This window comes from Mirounga leonina, unplaced genomic scaffold (genome assembly GCF_011800145.1).
Source record: "Mirounga leonina isolate KUSES-001 unplaced genomic scaffold, KU_Mleo_1.0 Mir_154, whole genome shotgun sequence".
Classification (NCBI taxonomy): Eukaryota; Metazoa; Chordata; class Mammalia; order Carnivora; family Phocidae; genus Mirounga; species Mirounga leonina.
Window position 1 is genome coordinate 44,030,534 of NW_023270389.1, and position 21,323 is coordinate 44,051,856.

Genomic DNA, 21,323 nt, shown 5'->3' on the forward strand with positions numbered 1-21,323 from the left:
CTTTATAATGTTGGGGAAGGCAGCTAATGAATAAATGAATATATAGAACTCAAGGGAAAATAAGGAAGGATGGGAAGTGAGGTGGGAAAGGTTACCTAGATCATGAAGGCCATCACTGATGTCAGTGTTTTGCTATTAAAAATTATACTGTAATGAATAACCTTGTAAGTATATCTTTGTTCTCATGTATGACAGCTTCTCTAGGGTGGAAGTCTAGAGGTGGAATGGCTGGGACTTCAAGCATTTATACCTTCCTCTTTACTGGTTATTACTAAATTGCTCAATGAATAGTTATCAGTTTATAGTCCACAATATGTAAGTTTTCATAGAGTAGGAGAAGAGATTTACTGACCTATAACTGACAAAGATTAATTCATAGTATATAAATAACTTTTGTGACTCAAGGAAAAACAACCCAACAAAAAACATGGACAGAAACAGGCAGTTCGCAGAAAAGGAACTCAAATGGCTCAAATCCGTTTATAATCAGGGAAATAGAAATATAAAATGTGCTCATTGGTGGTTTGTCTTAACTATGCAGAAGGTTTTCAGACAGTTTACATTGTTATTGTGTGACAAAAAGAAGGTATTAGCTTATGGGGGAATCTTTGAATAGGGCTACAGCTAGCTCAGAGAGTACCTTTGAGTGAATTAGAAAGAGACAAAAAAAGTCTCTAGGGTTGAAAGCGTGGCAAGCAGCATAAGCCGGATTTCAGACCCACTTGTACCAGGCACTCTTGTGCAAGACACAATCTGTGCAGCATACACAATTCCCTGTCCCTGCAGCATGTTTACTGAGTCCTGGCTTTCCACAAAGAACACTAAAAATTGCTGCTATGTGGATGGTGTCACTGAAAGGCTTTAGGCAGGGGAGTAATACTGTAGATGATTCCATGGGGTTGTAAGAGTATTTTGCATTTGTAGACAATGTTACAGTATTTCAAAGTACATTCCTAAGTGTACTCTCATCAGCACTAAAATTCTGAATGGTTTATAGGGTATTTCTTTTATCTAATTTCACATGTAAAAAGCTGAGGTTAAAAATGTATCTTTATTTATACTCTGCTGTTTCCAGAAGATTATGCGGGATTAAGTGAGTTGCATCAGAATCATAGTAGATAACAAAGTCTCATTGCTATTAGAGTTCTGTTTCTTTCGTTCTATTTCTATTGGTGTTTTTAAAATCTTTTTTTATTGAAGTATAGTTAATATATGGTATTACTTAAGTTTCAGGGGTATAACACTCTGATTCAAGAGTTATAGACATTACAAAATGTTCACCACAGTAAGTGCAGTTAGCATGTGTCACCATACAAAGTAATTATAATATTGTTGACTATATTCTCTATGTTGACTATATTTTCATCCCCGATGATTTATTTATTTTATTACTGGAAGTTTGTACCCCTCAATCCCCATCACCTATTTTGCCCATCTCCCCACCCTCTCTCTCTCTGGCAACCACCAGTTTGTTCTCTATTTATAAGTCTATTTCTGGGTTTATGTTTATTTGTTTGTTGTTTTGTTTTTTAGATTCCACATTTAAGTGAAATCATGGTGTTTATCTTTTTCTGGCTTATTTCATTTAGCTTAATATCTTCTAGGTTCACCCATATTGTTATGAATACCAACATTTCGTTCTTTTTTATAGCTGAGTAATGTTCCATCATATATATTATATATGCACACACATACACACACACACACCCCACATCTTTATCCATCATCTATTGGATCCATCTATTGGCACTTGGGTTGCCTCCATATCTTGGCTATTATAAATAATGCTGAATTAAACATAGGGGTACATATATCTTTTTGAATTAGTAGTTTCGTTTTCTTTGGGTAAATACCCAGTAGTGGAATTATTGAATCATAGGGTTATTCTATTTTTAATTTTTTGAGGAACCTCCATACTATCTTCCATAATAGCTGCACCAATTTACTTTCCCACCAGCAGTGCACAGGGTTCCCTTTTCTCCACATCCTTGCCAACATGTTTCTTGTCTTAAATCTTTTATTGTAGTATAAAACCAGATACAGAAAACCACACAACAAAAATGTATAGATTGAGTTATATGATAAACATCTTGAATCGTAGTAACTACCATCAAGTCAAGAAATAGAAGTTTTCCGGTCATCCTCAAGCCTCTTCCATGTGCTTTGTTCCAAGCATAACCCTCTCTTTCCCACAAAAGTAGCTGTTATTCATACTTTTATAGTAATAATTTCCTTGTGTTTCTCTGTAGTTTAGTTGTGTCCTTTTTTTTTTTTAGGATTTTATTTGGGGGGGCGCCTGGGCGGCTCAGTTGATTGTCTGCCTTCCGCTCGGGGTCATGATCCCAGGGTTCTGAGATTGAGTCCCACATTGGGCTCCCTGCTCCGCAGGGCAGGGAGCCTGCTTCTCCCTCTACCCTCTACCCCTCCCACCTGCTCATGTACTCTCTCTCTCACACTTTCTCTCAAATAAACAAATAAAATCTTAAGAAAAAAAAGATTTTATTTATTTGAAAGAGAGAGAGAAAAAGCATGAGCAGGGGGGAGGGGCAGCGGGAGAGGGAAAAGCAGACTCCCTGCTGAGCAGGGAGCCCGATGTGGGGCTCGATCCCAGGACCCCAAGATTATGACCTGAGCCAGAGTCAGACACTTAACCAACTGAGCCACCCAGGCACCCCAGTTGTGCCTTTTTTTGTTAAGTCAGGCTTATTGAGGTAAAATTTATATACAGTAAAAATCACTCATTTTAGGGATACAGACATGTGAGTTTTTAATAAATGTATATAGTCATGTAACCAATACACAATTCCCCCAAAACTTCCCTCATGCTCCTCTGTCATCAATTCCTATAGTTTTGTCTTTTCCAGAGGGTCATATCAGTAGAATCATAGCCTTTGTGTCATGCTTCTATCCCTTAGCATGATGCTTTGGAGATTATTCCATGTTGTTGCATGTATCGTAGTGTGCCCCTTTTTATTGCTGAGTAGTATTCCATTGTGTGGATGTGCCACAGTTTGTTTAACCAATCACCAGTTGTTGGATATTTGGATTGTTTCTGGTTTTTGGCTTTCATGGATGAAAGCTATAAACATTCTCTTTAGGTCTTTGTGTAGACATATGCCTGCAGTTCTCCTGAGTGAATATTTAGGCACTGAATTACTAACTAGTTCATATGATAAATGTATTTTTAACTTTATAAGAAACTGCCAGATATTCTCCAAAGCTACTGTGCTATTTTCTGTACCCACCAGCAAAGTATAGAAGTTCTAGTTGCTCCACAACTTGGCAACATTTGGATTATCAGTTTATTTAATTTCAGTCATTCAGTTAAGTATGTAGAGATATCGCATTGTGGCTTTAAATTTGTATTTCCCTAATGACTAATGATGTTGAGCAACTTTTGATGTACATATTTGCCACCTGTACCTCTTCTTTGGTCAAGTATCAGTTCAGATCTGTTGCTTATATTTTAAAGATTGTGTTATTTGTATTCTTAATAAATTGTAAGAGTTCTTTATGTGTTCTACATACAATTCCTTTATCAAGTATTCTTTTGAAAATATTTTCTTCCAGTCTATGACTTGTCTTAATTTCTTTGGAAGAACAGAAGGTTTTAATTTTGATTGATGTTCAGTTTATCATTTTTTCTTTTACAGTTTGTAGTTTTTGTGTTCTATGTAAGAAATGTGTGCTTAACCCACAGTCATAAAATTTTCTCCTACATTTTCTTTTCAAAGTTTTACAGTTCTAGTTTTTACTTTTAGGTCTGTGATTAATTTAAGTTGAATTTTATATATGGTATGAGCTAAGAGGGTCAAGATTCTTTTTCCTTTTTTTCTTTTTGCAAATGCATGTCCAGTAGTTCCAGCGTGATTTAATTGCTGCAACACCTCTGTTGAAAATCACTTGACCATGTGTGTACGTCTATTTCTGGACTCTAGTCTATACTCTTGATCTGTGTGTCTATCCTTCTGTCAGTGTCATACTATCTTGACTATAACTTTGTTAGGAAGACTTGAAATCAGGTAATGTAAGTCCTCCAACTTTTTCAGAGTTTTTTTTGGGGGGGCTATACTAGGTCCTTTTATTTTCCATATAAAATTTAAAATCAGCTTTATCTCTACAAATAATTTGTAGAGTTATTTGTGTCTCACAAATTTTGACCATTAAATTTTTTTTTTTTTGTTATATCTTATAAATCTCCATTGATCTGCAGTAGAGATTGGCAAACCTTTTCCATAAAGCTCTGGATAGCAAATATTTTTGATTTTGCAGGCTATTTTGTCTCTGTCATAACTCAGCTCTGCCATGTTAGTGTGAAAGCAGCCATAGACAATATGTAAACACATGAGTGTGGCTGTGTTCTTATAACTTCATTTATAAAAAATAGAGGGCAGTTCAGATTTGGCTCACAGACCAGTAGTTTACTAACCCCTGATGTATGGGTTCTGCCTCTATCCCTTTCTTTTCTTTACAGTTTTCCTGTTAAAGAACCTGGGCCATTTGACCTGCATCCTCTCCCATAGTCTGTGTTTGCCAACTGCTCATTCACAGTGCATTGCAACATGTTTCTCTGTCCTCTGCCTTTTCTGCACGTTAGCAGCTGGAACCAGAGCGTTGATAGATTTGATTTGATCACATTAGTAAGACCATAAAGTAGCTGGTGGTCTGTTCTTTGATCAGTAGGCATATAATGTCTGATTACCTCTCTCTGTGTGATCTTGGTAACTATTGGTACTTAATGCCTAGCATTTACTGGTGGTTTTAACCTTTGTTATCACTATTGTTCTGACTCATGATTCCAGTTCACTTCCCTTGGACTGCAGCAAAGATTCATAGTATTAGTATTATAGGCTTTGGTCATATATTGTTCCCAGAACCTCTTGGTGCTGACTTTCCCCTTTGACTCTCAGGAAAGCATGGTGGAATGTGAGTGGACAAGAATGATGATATAGGGAATATTAATTTTATATTAAAACATAACTTGCCAACTTTGGTACTTTATTGTTAGAAACAAATTACTTGTCACACACTGCACAGTCTACCTGAACACACCAGTAGTAAATCACTATCCTGTTGTATGCTGCTTAGTTACTTGATATATGGTGTGTGTGTGTTTATGTGTGTTTTAATGCTTTGTATCCCTCAAAAATATTAAATAACATTTTTATTACTAAGAAATCTGGGTAGTATACAAAGCATGAGAGCCAGAGGAATTCGTAATTTGCTGGGGGTGAAAGCTCATGTTGTTTACAAAAGACATACAGCATGTAAGGCATAATAGCTGTCTCCTTTATTTAAGTCCTAAATTTTGGAGTCTGTTGTTTCTAAAACTGGACTAAACTCTATCATTTACGTACGTAACTACAACTTAGCTATAAAATAATTCCCCAGTGATGACAATAAACAATCTCCCTGTATCTCTTATAGTCACTTCAGTAGCTGCCTTGCTGCTTGACTACTGAGTAGCCGAGAAGCATATATATTCACATGGCTTATTTTTTCCATTATTTATTTTATGATGTGTATACTGACTCCTAAAGAGGTAACAGTTCTAGTCAGCATGTAATGATTTATCTGTGTGAATTTCTAAGAATGCCTAAACAATTTTTGTATCCATTTCCCTCCTGTTTTTCCAGGCTTTGGACCTGGTTTAATTTACATAGTTTCTGGCAAGAGTGTAGGGTGAATGTGTATTTGAATGGAAGTGAGTGAATGCATTACTTTGAGCAAAAGTACACTTTGTGACTGGTGATATCTGTAAAGCAGTTATACATAATAATACGTTCATATTTAAAACACCTTGACTTATATTTCAAGTCTCAGAAGGTCTTGTGTATAATAGTCCCTTGTGAAAATATTGATTTAATACTAATTGCTGATCTCCAGTGGGAGTATAGAATTGGTAAAGAGCCCACATATGACTGACTATCTAGTAGGAAAATTATGCTGATGGAGTAGGAGGTTGTTTGTTTTTCTTGAAGGGAAGGACACACCTCCTTTTTCTCTCATCTAAAAATACTTATTAAAGCTAATGTAAAATGATTTTTAGCTTACATTTTAAAATACTCTATTAAGTTATATATTTGGATGGGATATGCATATGGAAAGTACTCTAGATTATTTCTTACTAAAGTGAATCTAGGAATCCATGTAGCAAGTTTGGTAAATGACTGTAAATGTTATGAGTACAGTTTCCCCAGACACAGCAATGATATAAAATCATATTAATAAATTCACTGAGGTCAAAGAGATCTGATGAATTTAAAGATGAGACAACCAGAGGAATCCTAATGAAAGCCAGAGGACTTTTTCAGTGCTAAGTAGCAAATGAAGTCAAATGTATGTTTGGATAGTTTGATTAGCTTCTTTTTGGCCATTGATATTTGTTCAATGTCCCTAAATGGGAGAAGTATATTATAACAAATTTAGGATAATAGTATTACAGGTTTCTATAGTAGGAGTATAGGCAGTTGTAAATAGGAAAATATCTTAACTAGCTCACACGAGGACACATAGCAAATTATGAGGAAATTTTTTTAAATTTTTTAAATTTTAATTTTTTTTAAGTAATCTCTCTGCCCAGTATGGGGCTTGAACTCACAACCCTGACATCAAGAGTCACATGCTCTGCTCACTGAGCCAGCCAGGCACCTCCGTTGTTCTGTTTTTTAACTACAAAGGTTTTTTTCTGATAGAGCCTATGTCATCTCTCAGTTTCATTGTCAATTTAGTTTCTTCAGCAATATATGAAAGATGTGCTGAAAACTAAAACCACAGTTACCACATTTTAAGCTTATCTGTGTTTATAGATGTTACAAGTTTCAAAAAAAGCTGCGTGAAGTGTTTTGTGCAATTATGAAATCCATGGACAGTTAAGATACTGTTTTTTGAAACGATCTATAAATTTCCTATGTTACAAAGGATCCTAATTCCTTGCTTAGTAGTACGAATGAATCATTCATCCTTTTGAGACCTGATTAAATTATAAACAGTACTCTCTTGGTGCTAGAGCATAGTGGATGGCTTGTGTGAGGATGGAGCTTCTCCAGCGGCTGTTTTATCCTCCCACTCCCACAAATTAGTAGCATTTATTTTGATTTATGGTGATTGAGAACCTCTTGAAAATGGGTGCCCTCAGCCATTTTATCTGAGAGAAATTTTTTCTGAATATTCTCTTTCTTTGCACCTTCCAGTCTGAATATTACTTTAGAAACTTAGAAAAAGGCTTCAACATTCTGTATACCAAATTGGTCATCTGCTAGTTCAGCAGCCATAAGGCAACAGTCTAAGAACTTCAGTCATTTGGTTTCATGATCCTACAGTTAAGGCTAATTTATGTGGTAAGAGAAGTGAAAACAGTTCATTATACATATAAATGAGTGTCAGAACCAATGTTAGGATTCCTAGTCTGTGATTTTTTTTTAATTTAAATTTTTAAAAATTTTTTATTGTTATGTTAATCACCATACATTACATCATTAGTTTTTGATGTAGTGTTCCATGATTCATTGTTTGTGCATAACATTCAGTGCTCCATGCAGAACGTGCCCTCCCCAATACCCATCACCAGGCTAACCCATCCTCCCACCCCCCTCCCCTCTAGAACCCTCAGTTTGTTTTTCAGAGTCCATCGTCTCTCATGGTTCGTCTCCCCCTCCGAATTCCCCCCCTTCATTCTTCCCCTCCTGTTATTTTCTTCTTCTTCTTCTTTTTTTTTTTAAACATATATTGTATTATTTGTTTCAGAGGTACAGATCAGGGAACATACAGTACAATATTGGTTTCAGGAGTAGAATTCAATCACTTACAATCACATACAACACTCAGTGCTCATCACAAGTTCCCTCCTTAATACCCATCACCCATCTAGCCCATCCCCCAGCCACCCTCCTCCAGCAACCCTTTTGTTCTCTGTCCTTAACAGTCACTTATGGCAGGTTGCCTGGGTGGCTCAGTCGGTTAAGTGTCTGCCTTTGGCTCAGGTCCTGGGATTGAGTCTCACATGGGGTTCCCTGCTCAGCCGGGAGCCTGCTTCTCCCTCTGCCTGCCTCCCCCTGCTTGTGCTCTCTGTCTCTCTGACAAATAAATAAAATCTTAAAAAAAAAAGAGTCACTTATGGTTTGTTTCCCTCTTTCCTTTTTTTCTTTTCCCCCTTCCCATATGTTCATCTGTTTTCTTCTTGAATTCCACATATGAGTCTAATTTTTAAAATCTGATGCTCAGCTTATTAAGCCATATCAACCTGTTTCCTACACCATTGTTTTCAAAAGAATACACTCTCCCTTCTTCCTACATTGAATCAAAAAAACTGCAGTTCTTTTTTCTTTGTCAGAACAAATGTAGCTTTTAAATATTCTGTTTAAAAACTATTAATAGTAATTTTCCTTTTTTAAAGAACATGATTACTTTTAAAATATTAGCTGTTCATGTGTTATCACAGCAGTAACCCAGATAATAAAAATGGACTAATTGTTTATCTTTAAATATGTTCTATCAGTGTTCTTATAGGGAGAATAAAGAGAACCCATATTTTAAAACACTGAGATGTGTAGGGAAAATTAAAATTTTATTTATTGTTCTTACACCAAAATAATATGCCTTTCAGTAAAAATGTTAAAAATGTATATAATTATGCTTTTTATTTAAACATTAAATATAATGAATATAAATATAATTATAGATTATCTAGAGGCAAAGTAGAAGTATGTTTTGGTTTTAGAGGTAGATAAAAAGGCAAATTGCAGATTACTTCAATATATTCTAGGTTTCCCATTCATTTATTGGGTGCCTGTTGTGTACCAGACTTAAGGAGTACGAAGTATCACAGTCCTTGCCCACATGATGCTCACAGTCTAGAGCTGAGACGGACAGGCATTTATGTCTAGTGTGATAAATGGAACAAGGGATAGGTACAGGGCACTGAGGAAAACTGCAGAGGTGGGAGACCCGACCTTGGCTGGTAGTGTGGGAGGCGGGGGAGACTGAAAAATCTTCCTGCAGGACAAGTTGTTTGAAATATCTGTAGGCATTCCATATAGAATGGGGATGGGAATGGATGTTCCTGACAGAAGTAATATGAGCAAGATATTGAGGGCTGAGAGAGCCTGAAAATTGCAAATGGTTCATTATGACTGGGTATTAGTAATGGCAGAGGGAGTACCTATGTACAACTGGTGAAAAAGCCCTAGAACAAGGTGTGCGTGTGCATGTGTGTGTGTGTGTGTCTGTGAGAGAGAGAGAGAGAGATGGGACCAGGAGAATGAGGAAGAAGAGAGGGAAGGAGAGACAGACAGAGAATATGAGAAAAGTAACCACTGTCTGGTAGGCAGTAATAGATCAGGAGAGGCATAATGGATTAAGGAATTCAAAGATAGAGAAAGAGGAAGAGCTTTGCCGCTTGGATGTCTTTGAGGGACACAGATATATCCTGAAACAAAGGTGGGGAAATATGTGAATGGGAATAGTAGGAATTGTAATGCTTGTGTCCAGTTTCTCTAAAGACTCCCATTAAAATACACAAGTCTGAGAATGTAGAAAATGATCAGCTATTAGTGCAAGAGCATAACTTGGGGATTTGAGGAGGTTAAGCCACTGTCCAGCACTTGCCATTTCTCTGCTTCCTTTGCTGAACATTTCCAGGTTTCTAGCCTCTAAATGTTAAAGTTTGCTAGGGCACAGATCTCTGAGCTTTTTTCTGTTCTTCGTACTCCCTAGAAGCCTCATCTGGTTCCATGGTTTTAAATATCATCGATATATTGAGGACCCCCAAATTTATGTCTCTACCTCAGCCTCTCCTTGAACCTAAGACTCATATTTGACTGCCTATTTGACCTCTCCACTGGAATCTAAAAGGTATCTTAAACTAATATATCTAAAAAGAACTCTCGATTTGCACCCTAAACTGGTCCTTCTGCAGTTTTCCCCATGTCAATCAATGGCAACTCTATTCATTCTGAAACTCAGGCCAAAACCCTTGGAGTCATTTTCTGTATAGATAGACTTTATTTTTGAAAATAATTTTAGATTTATGGAACAATTGAGCAGATAGTACAAAGATTTCCCATATGAGCCCCAGCCCAACACTGTTTTTTAGTGTTTATTAGTGTTATTATTAACATCTTGCATTAGTGTGGTACATTTGTTATAATTAATGAACCAATATTGATACATTATCTTAACTAAAGCCCATAGTTTACATTAGAGTTCATTCTTTATTGTACAATTCTATTGATTTTGACAAATTCATAATGTCATGTATCCACCATGACATACAGAATAGTTTCACCACCCTAAAAATCCCCTGTGCTCCATGTATTCATCCCTTTTCCCCTACCCTGAACCCCCAGCAGCCCCTGAACTTTTAACTTTCTATATAGTTTTGCCTTTTCCAGGATGTTACATAGTTGACATCATACACTATGTAACCTTGGCTTCTTCCACTTAGCAATGTGCATCCTCATCACCATGTACTGTTAGTTTTTTGAGTTTTAGCTATGCTAATAGGTGCATAAGCAGTATCTAATTTTTTTAATTTGCAGTTTCCTAATGACATATGATGTTGAGCATCTTTTCGTATGTTTGTGTGCCATCTGTATATCTTCTTTGGTGAGGTGACTGTTCAGATCTTTTGCCCATTTTTTATTTGAGCTGTTTTTTTTTCTTTTTGTTGAGTTTTAAGGGTTTACGTATTTTGGATACAGTCCTTTTATCAAATATGTGTTTTGCAAATATTTTCTCCCCCACTGTGGCTTATCTTTTTATTCTCTTAATAGTGTCTTTTGCAAAACAGTTTTTAATTTGAATAGAGTCCAACTAAATAATTTTTTCTTTTGTGGATCACAGTTTTGGTGTTGTATCTAAAAACTCATTACCAAACCCAAGGTCACTTAGATTCTCTCCCATGTTGTCTTCTAAAAGTTTTATGGTTTAGTGTTTTACATTTAGATCTGTGATCATCTTTGAGTTAATTTTGGTGAAAAGTGTAAGGAGTAGGTCTAGATTCATTTTTTTTTTCTATGTTGATATTGGTTGTTCCAGCACCATTTGTTGAAAAGACTATTCTTTCTCTATTAACTGGCTTTTGCTCCTTTGTCAAAGATCAGTTGACTGTTTTTGTGTGGGTCAGTTCTGGGCTCTCTTTTCTAGTCCATTAACCTGTTTGTCTTTTCCTTCACCAGTACCACATGGTCTTAATACTATAGCTTTAGAAGTCTGGAAGTCGGGTAATGTCAGTCCTCTCACTTAGTTCTTCTCCCCTATTGTGTTATTCTGGGTCTTTTGCCTTTCCAGATAAACTTTAGAATCAGTTTGTCCATATCCACAAAATAACTTGTTAGAGCTTTGTTTGAGATTGTGCTTAATCTGTAGATCTCATTGGGAAGAATTGGCATCGTAACAATATTGAACCTTCCTATCCAGGATCATGGACTATCTATCTCTCTATTTATTGAGCTCTCCTTTGATTTTTTTTCATCAGAGTTTTTTAGTTTTCCTTATACAGATCCTGTACATATTTTTGCTAGGTTTATGCCTAAGTATTTCATTTTTTATGCAAATGTAAATGGTGTTGTCTTTTTTATTTCAAATTACAATTGTTCATTGCTGTTATATAAGAAAGCACTTGACTTTTGTATATTAAGTTTGTATCCTGTAACCTTGCTATATCTCTTTATTAGTTTTAGTCCACCCAGTTCTCATACCCCAATTAATACATCAACAAATTCTGGCCATTCTTTCTTAAAAGTATATCCAAAATCTATCATTTCTCACCACTTCTGCTATACTGTCTTACTCTGGTGTAAGCTACTATCATCTCACTCCCTGTACAGTTACAGCCTACGAAGTAGTCCTCCTTTATAACACTTACCACATTTATTGCTACTCAGTATATTATATATTGGGTTGTCTTTGATTGTTTCCTATCTTCCTTCCTCCACTAGAAAATAACCTCCATGAAAGCAGGAACTTTGCTCTTTTTATTGCTATTGTCCCAGTGTCTAGCTCGGTACCTAGCACTTGGTCTTAAATAAGTATTTTTTGAATGAATGAATGAATGAACTCTCTTAGACTACTCAGTTCCTACAGCAGAAACTTGCTAAATAACATTTTAAAGAACATAAGGATATGCTACAAGCAACCTTCCAAGAGTTTCAAAAGAAAATAGGATGTCTGCAGAATCTATCCACTTGCAAGATTTATCACTATTTCCCACTCTTTACACTGTATCTGCAGATAGAGAACACTCACAGGTCTGAAGAGGCACTCCGCCAAGGCTATGAATAGCCTCCTTACCTTTTAGTTAAATTCTTTTTCGTGCATATCCTACCACCTCTCCCTCCAGCCACCTTTCAACCCTTCTTTTTCCTTAGTGTCTTGGAGAAAGGACTTACATTAATGGTGGAGTAAAGGATTACCAGAACTAATTGAGTTCTCTTCTTAGGACATTTTTAAAGATGTTCTTAGTTACAAGATTTGATCCTGAAGTGCTACATACTTTTTTGAAAGATACTCCATTATTTTCCTGTAATCAAAAAATATTTCTTTTCTCCAGAGGTATATTCTTTATTACAAATGCGTTTAATGACCATTATTTTATTTGAGGCCTGAAGTCTAATAACTGGTAAAATAATTTCTGTCATTGGTCTCCCTGCATATCAAAATGTGTGTCCTCATACTACCTCCGTTGGAAATCTGAGGCTGGTGAAACCCCCAATTCCAGCAGTGTCTTGCAAATGACACAGCATTTTTTCTCTTAGCCTCAAAAAAAAAAACAAAAAAAAAACTTACAGTTTATTTTAGCAGAATGGCTTCCCACTGGGATGAATGGCCACACAGGCACTTAATTATTCACTAATCCAACCCTGGAACTTTAGCTGCCTTGATTTTTTTTTTTTTAAACTAGGAAGGCATTGGCATGATTCCCAAGGAAGTGGTCTATTATCCTTGAAACTCTTCTTTAGGATTGAGCCTGTGGATGAGTAAGGCTTCTTTGGTACCTTGGGCACCAATTTCACTTTGCATTGTGTTCAGAGTTGCATTGTGATGTGCTGTTCCAGTATATCATAATGAGGCAGATCAAGAAGTGTTTCATTCATTGCTAACTCTACAGTATGTACCAGTTTGGCCACATTGAAGAGGACAGGACATACTGCTTTCTGTGGGTTGAATTTTAACCCATGATGCATTTTATTTTAACAACATTTAAGTTAAAAATAATGTTTTCAACTTGCTTGTCCTCTGTACAAATCTTCAGAGATTACTTAGTCTCTGTTACAGGATCATCACAAAAAAATGAATGCTAAGATTTATGGAAGGCATTATATAGCTTGGAGGGAGGGTAGTAGCCAGATAATGTTACCTATGTGTTTGCCGCAGGCTTTTTCAAGTGAGCTTTATTAAACTTCGGAATTACTCTGTGTTCAGAATGTTGAGGTTCTCTCTGAACAGTTATGAGAAGGAAAACCTGTTATAAACATTAACTTCTCTTACTGCTGATCAACAATTATGATTATTACTGATTTCTTTCTTTAGGTTTTTCCTTTGAAATGCAATAAACTTGAGAACCTGAACTTATTATGAATACATAGGTTATGTTTTTCATATATGGATTTCTATCAAATATGAACTATAAATAATTTTATTATCTAAGTTATTTTAGATTTATGTGATGAAGCATCTCTACAAAATATTTCCAAAGAACTGAGCTTTAAAAAATTTTACATTAGGTTTCTGAATTAAAACTTTAAGCTGTAAGCTTGTTAGAAGTTCAGTGAGATTATAGTATTTTAGTGGTACCTCATTGTTCTCAGCATCTTTACAATTGTGTGTGATTTTTAAAGTAGAGCTTTGGAACCTTTTGTTGTATTCTTGCTGTTAGATTGAGAAAGTGCAATCTGTTGACTTAAAGGCAAAGTCAACATTTTTAGGAGTTTATCGGTGTCCCATAAAGGAAACAAACAAGAAAGTCTTGATGGCATTACTTTAAACACATGTTAAAAATAGACCAGAAGAGATCCTGAACAAGAATCTTTGTAAGCCTTCCTCAGTGTGCTTTCAGTAACAGAAGCAGATAAACTATTTTATTATGTAATTACTGAGAAAATTCACTGGTAGTTTCCCCCCACACACAACCAAATAGGAGCTCTGAGATGGGAAGTTCCATTTCATTTTTGACAGTGATTTCCTTCAACTCTGAAGACAAAACCCCTTTTACACCTCTGAGCTAATTTTCAAATATTAGTTTCCCACATGGGTGTTTTAAGTAAATTTGAAAGTGTTTTGCTGTTTATATTAAAGAACTCTGGAAACAAATATGAATGAGATGGAAATTTCTATCCTAAAGTTGAGTATATGGGCTAGAATTCCCAGACAGTTTACCTTAGAAAAAACTACACATGTCTGCACGCACACACATGTATGTTTCTGATTTAAACAATATCATATCTTAAGAAATGGAAACTGTGTAAAAGTTGCCTTAATAGGTTTTTTTTCCTTCCATCTGTGTCCCATCCTTGTCATACTCTGCCAGCTAGGGATATTTAAAGAAAATTATTTTTTTAAGTGTTTTATTTTAATTTCACTTAGTTAACATACAGTGTTATATTAGTTTCTAGGTGTATAATATAGTGATTCAACACTTCCATACAACACCCAGTGCTCATCACACAAATGCATGCCTTAATCCCTATCACCTATCTAACCCACCCCCAACCCCTCCCCTCTGGTAACCATAGTTCTCTATAATTAAGAGTCTGTTTCTTGGTTTGTCTCTCTGTCTCTCTCTTTTTTCCTTTGCTTGTTTGTTTTGTTTCTTAAATTCCACATATGAGTGAAATCATATGGTATTTGTCTTTCTCTGACTGACTTTTTTTTTTTTTTTTTATAAAGATTTTACTTACTCATTTGAGAAAGAGAGAGAAACCGAGAGAGCACAAGCAGGAGGAGAGGCAGAGGGAGAAGCAGACCCCTTGCTGAGCTGGGAGCCCAACTTGGGACTCAATCCCAGGACCTGGAGATCATGACCTGAGCTGAAAGCAGACAACCCTCTGAGCCACCCAGGCACCCTTCTCTGACTTATTTCGCTTAGCATTATATGCTCTAGCTCCATCCATGTTGTTGCAGATGGCAAGATTTCATTCTTTTTTATGGCTGAATAATATTCCATTCTATATATCTATATCTATCTATCTATAGATACATTCTACATATATACATACACCACATCTTTATTCATCAGTCAGTGGATGTGTTGGTTGCTTCCATATCTTGACTATTGTAAATAATGTTGCGATAAACATATGGGTGCATGTATCCTTCAGAGTTCGTGTCCCTGTATTCTTTGGGTAAATGCCCAGTAGTGCGATTGCTGGATCATAAGGTAGTTCTATTTTTAACTTTTTGAGGAACCTCCACACTATTTTCCACAGTGGCTGCACCAGTTTGCATTCCTAACAATAGTGCATGAGTGTTCCTTTTTCTCCACATCCTTGCCAACACCTGTTGTTTCTTGTGTTGTTAGCCATTCTGACAGGTGTGACATGATATCTCATTGTAGTTTTGATTTTCATTTCCCTGATGGTAAGTGATGATGAACATCTTTTCATGTGTCTGTTGGCCATCTTACGTCATCGTTGGAGAAATGTCTGGTCATGTTTTCTGCTCGTTTTTTTAAATTGGATTATTTGTTTCTTGACTGTTGAGTTGTGTAAGTTCTTTATATATTTTGGATACGAACCCTCTATCAGATATGTCATTGTGAATGTCTTCTCCCATTCTTTAGGTTGACTTTTAGTTTCGTTGATTGTTTCCTTTGCTGTGCAGAAGCTTTTTATTTTGATGTAGTGCCAATATTTTACTTTTGCTTTTGTTTCCCTTGCCTCAGGAGACATATCTAGAAAGAAGTTGCTATAGCTGATGTCAAAGAAGTTACTGCCTGTTCTTTTCCAGGATTTTTATGGTTTCGGGTCTCACATTTAGGTCTTTAATCCATTTTGAATTTATTTTTGTGTGTGGTGTAAGAAAGTGGTCCAGTTTCATTCAAAAGAATGTTGCTGTGCAGTTTTCCCAACATCATTTGTTGAAGAGACAAATGAAGAGACAAATTTTCCATTGGATATTCCTTCCTGCTTTGTTGAAGATTAATTGACCATATAATTGTGGGTTTATTTCTGGACTTTCTGTTCTGTTCTATTGAACTATGTGCCTATTTTTGTGCCGGTGCCATTCTGTTTTGATTACTACAGCTTTGTAACATAACTTGAAGTCCAGAATTATGATGCCTGCAGCTTTGCTTTTCTTTTTCAAGATTGCTTTGGCTATTTGGGTTTTTTCTGTGTTCCATACAGGATTTTAGGATTATTTGTTCTAGTTCTGCGAAAAATGCTGTTGATACTTTGATAGGGTTTGCATTAAATGTGTATATTGCTTTGGATATTATAGACATTTTAACAATATTTGTTCTTTCAGTCCATGAGCATGGAATGTCTTTCCATTTCTTTGTGTCATCTTCAATTTCTTTCATCAGTGTTTTATAGTTTTCAGAGTACAAGTCTTTCATCTCTTTGGTTAGGTTTATTCCTAGGTATCTTATTTTTGGTACGATCATAAATGGGGTTGTTTTCTTAATTTCTCTTTCTGCTGCTTCATTTTTGGTGTATAGGAATGCAACAGATTTCTGTACATTGATTTTGTATCCCGTGACTTTACTGAACTTGTTTATCAATTCTAGCAGTTTTTTTTTTTTTTTGTGGAGTATCATGTCATCTGCAAATAGTGAAAGTTTTACTACTTCTTTACCCATTTGGATGCCTTTTATTTCTCTTTGTTGTCTGATTAATGTGGCTAGGACTTCCAGTACTATGTTGAATAAAAGTGGTGAGAGTGGACATCCTTGTCTTCTTCCTGACCTTAGGGGAAAAGCTCTCAGTTTTTCCTCATTAAGGATGATGTTAGCTGTGGGTATTTCATAGATGGTCTTTATTATGTTGAGGTATGTTCCCTCTAAACCTACTTTGTTGAGAGTTCTTATCATGAATAGATGTTGTACTTTGTAAGTTGCTTTTTCTGTGTCTATTGAAATAACCATATGGTTCTTATCCTTTCTCTTATTGATGTGATGCATCACACTGATTGATTTGCATATTGAACCACCTTGCAACCCAGGAATAAATCCCACTTGATTATGGTGAATGATTTGTTTAATGTATTGTTGAATTCAGTTTGCTCCATTCAATACTGGCCCTCTTTAATACCCATCACCAGGCTGACCCATCCCCCTACCCCCCTTCCCTCTAGAACCCTCAGTTTGTTTCTCAGAGTCCATAGTCTCTCATGGTTCATCTCCCTCTCTGATTTCCCCCCCTTCATTTTTTGTTGGGAGTTTTTTGATTATTGACTTGATTTCTTTGCTGGTTTTCAATCTATTCAAATTTTCTATTTCTTCCTGTTTCAGTTTTGGTAGTTTATATGTTTCTAAGAATTTATCCATTTCTTCTAGGTTGTCCAACTTGTTGGCTCATAGTTTTTCATGATATTCTCTTATGATTGTTTGTATTTCTGTGGTGTTGGTTGTTATTTCTCCTCTTTCATTTGTGATTTTATTTATTTGGATTTTTCAACAACTTTAGTTTTTCTGAAGGTCTTCTTATATTGACTTTTTGCTCTTGATTATTAGATACTTTTTCTTGCTTCTTCATATAGCTTAGAATTGTTCACTGTATCCAGATACTGTGTATAAATAAGAGACTGATATTGATGCTACTCTATGCCCCCCAGGAGCTCATCCTTTCCTCTTTCTGGCAAGTAGGGTCAGGGCCTGATTTAATCAGTCTAATCAGAAGTCGAGACGAGTCATGGCTGAGTTGCAACTTTAGTTATCCCAGTTTTCTTCTAGTTTCAAATGTCTTGAGAATGGGATTAGACCTCTCTCTTCATCAGGGCTTTGTAATTAGAGCTTGCTTGCTATTTTCCAGTCCCTTCCCCAGCTTCTTATGCTGTCGTGTCACTTAAATGCAGAATAAGTCCCATAAGGGAGAATTGGTAAACTGGAGGGACTGCTGTCCCTCCAGATTTCAGTCCACCATGCAAGTTCATATGTAGCTATTACTAGTATTGATGGTTTCCCTTTGTCACAGTGAAGTTGCTTGCCCATGACTGTCTCACTCTTCTAGCCACTGGGCCCACACTTAGCAGTTGCCCTCAGAAATAGAAGTGGCCTATCTCTGCTTACCTGGGAAGGGCTCATTTCTCATTAGAATTTATTTCCTTTAACCTTCTTTGTGTCTACATTTCTTTTATGTCTTTAAAGAAAAATGTCATATTTTTTTAAGAAAATCAGGTGTTTTTTTCTTTGTTGTGGTAGGAATAGTGGTCTTTGATTTCTTCTATATTCTAATTAGAAGTAGAACCTCCTCCTGTTCTGACTTTTGAATAAATAATATTAAAAAAAAGTACACTGCCCTGATGATCATTTCTTACAATTCTTATTTTGAACCTTTTTCATAGTATAGAGTAGGGGTCAGCAAACTGAAAGGGCTAAGTAGGAAATATTTAGGCTTTGTGGACAAAGTGGCAAAATCGAGGCTTTTATGTAGGTACTTACAATACCATTTCAAATGTACCATTTATAGATCTAGAGACTATTTTTAGCTCACGGGCCATGAAAAAAACAGATGATGTGGTTTACCAAGTTCTGGTATAGAGACAAGTGATAAAATAATTAAAATGTTTCGATGAACAAAAGCAAGCAAATATCAGACACTTTTAAGAAATTAAATTCTAGGGAGTTCTTTGGTATACCATCTACCATGATATCTAAAGTAATAAGTACCAAAAATGATAATCCTGATCTGTCAAGACAAGTTGAACTTTTATTTGGTGTAATAGAATTGCATAATAAACTTCAGAAAAGTATTTGTCAGAAATATATTTAACCATATGAAATCTTCATTTAGAAAGCCTCACTCATTCATTCTGCCCAGGTATTCTACTACAATATTGGGCGTATTGGGCAATTTTTTTTTTTTTTAGCTCTGACACTCAAAATGGGTCAATCCAGTGGAAAACAGACACTTAAAAGTATGAATGCAAGGTAGCGCATACCATAATGTAGGTTTGCACAGGCTTCCTCCATAGGGTAAGATATATAACTTTGCCTGGAGGTTGGGGAAAGGTGACCCAGAAGAATTCAGAGAGATGATGATGCTTTGCTAACTCTTGAAAAGGAATTAAGACTTTTTCCAGGTGGACAGATTTTATACACCCAATAAATGTTGCCTGACAGTTATGCTTAACAATTGAAGTATCACCATATTGTTGACTTGACTCACTCAAGGTCATTTTAGAAATGGTTTGAGTATGAGGAAAAAAACTTAGAAACACATTCTCTCCTTATATCATTACGTGCCTGTGTAAGCTTAAATGAGAGGTAGTAGGTAAGGAGCCTTTTGTAACTGTTTTAACAAACCGGTTATCACTGTGTGACATATTATAAAGTGATTAAGTGATAATTTAGCAAGAATAATTTAATTTCAGCTTGTCCAGAAGTTTATTGCTGCTTTAAAGTCACTGAAATCTCCAGTCTCTACTACAGAATTTTTTAAAAAAGCATTATAATTATTGTAGTAAGAATACTTCAAAGCAGAGATTTTCCTTTTTAGATTCTTTTTTCTTTTTAAAGATTTTATTTATTTATTTGAGAGAGAGAGAATGAGAGAGCACATGAGAGGGGGGAGGGTCAGAGGGAGAAGCAGGCTCCCCGCCGAGCAGGGAGCCCGATGCGGGACTCGATCCCGGGACTCCAGGATCATGACCTAAGCCGAAGGCAGTCGCTTAACCAACTGAGCCACCCAGGCGCCCTCTTTTTAGATTCTTTATAAATTTCGTAGTTAATAAGATGGGTGAAGAGTGACCATAAGAATTTTTACTTAGGGATGAAAAGTAGAACGTAAGGGGATAAATTACGTGTTTGCTAAAGAAAAGTATTGAATTATTTAGGTATTCAGTTATAGCATGTTAATAAGCCAGTAAATCTTTTTCCAATTTCTGGAGAATTGGTTAGCTTAATGAAAAAAGCAACTGATCATTTTTTATTTGCCTTTTTAAGAATGCTCCTCTGGAGGTTACATTTTACCAAATTATTGAACACAAGCTTTATTGCGTAGGTAATAAGGATTTTTAGTTTCTGGTAAACAAAAGCTAATAGCACTTTGAAGTATCTAGGAGATACTAGATTTGGTAGATTATTTTCCATAACAAGCAAACTGAAACCCTTTATAACATTGATGCTTGATATATAACTTTACAAGAAAAAAGTTTTCTCTCTACATTTTTCTCTTAGCTTCTACTAAGTATCAGAATACATATTGAAAACCATAAAAATATCTATACTCATATTTAATAATTCTGACCTTGGAAAGACTGAACAGAAACAATTACCTACAGAAGGATCATCATCACATCTTTATTAGTGCCCTTCTCCCCACGAAAGGCCTGAGAGAACTCCATAGGAATAGGGGAATGATTGAGTAAATTTTGAGTCAATAGGTAATATATAGCCATTTAAAGATAGTAATGACGAACACCATGTAAAACATGGAAATGTTTATTATCTATTTTTTTTTAAAAGCAAACCTGAATACCACATTGTTCCACCCTAGGATACCAAGTTGGAAAATGAATGCCCAGGATCCATAGGCCATAGGTGCACTGAACACTGTTAGTATGCCATTCTGTAAGTTCCTGAATACAGTCTGATTCTTTCATGTGTGATGATCAGGAGAGATGAGTAAATCCAAAAGAGGGCTGAAAGTCAGTAGATGGCTCTTATTTGCACGATTTTCTATATGAGACAACTTTAGATGTTTATATTTGAGCCTTCAGACATTTCCTTAGTCAGTATTATGGATATAATGTTATTACCTGCCTCTTCCCCAAGATTTTACAGTGTTTGATCTTATTATTAATTGAGTGACTGTGAATCCTAAATGTACTGTGGCTTTATTTTCAGGATAAGGGAGATCTTGAAGGCATCTCGAAAATTGCAAGGTGATCCAGATTTGCCAATGTCTTTTACTTTGGCCATAGTGGAGTCCGATTCCACAATAGTCTATTATAAACTTACTGATGGATTTATGCTGCCAGACCCTCAGGTCAGTTTTGAGGCAACTATCAGTAAACAGTGAAAAAAAGAGGAAAATGATAACATGATTTTAAGTGCGAATCAAGCCATTTAGCTTCCTTTGCAATATGAAAATTCAAGAAAATTATGACCTGATTTTCACACCTCAGAAACTTGGCTGTTTTGTTTAAAGTAATATGTTCCTAGT

The 21,323-nt window shown here is 35.8% G+C and overlaps 1 protein-coding gene across 3 annotated transcripts in view; it reads left to right on the forward strand.

Annotated features, from left to right (window-relative positions):
- Positions 1–21,323, forward strand: part of TSEN15 (tRNA splicing endonuclease subunit 15) — a 35,846-nt gene that overhangs the window by 8,598 nt on the left and 5,925 nt on the right. Inside the window, exon 4 of one of the 3 annotated variants that reach the window (XM_035010643.1) lies at positions 9,715–9,821. The exons of 1 other annotated variant lie outside the window; for it this stretch is intronic. In XM_035010643.1, coding sequence (XP_034866534.1) covers positions 9,715–9,799 — 85 coding nt within the window. In that variant the 3' untranslated portion in view covers positions 9,800–9,821. Of the gene's footprint in view, positions 1–9,714; positions 9,822–21,004; positions 21,147–21,323 lie in introns of those variants that run through there. One more of the 3 variants, XM_035010640.1, reaches the window with a different exon arrangement.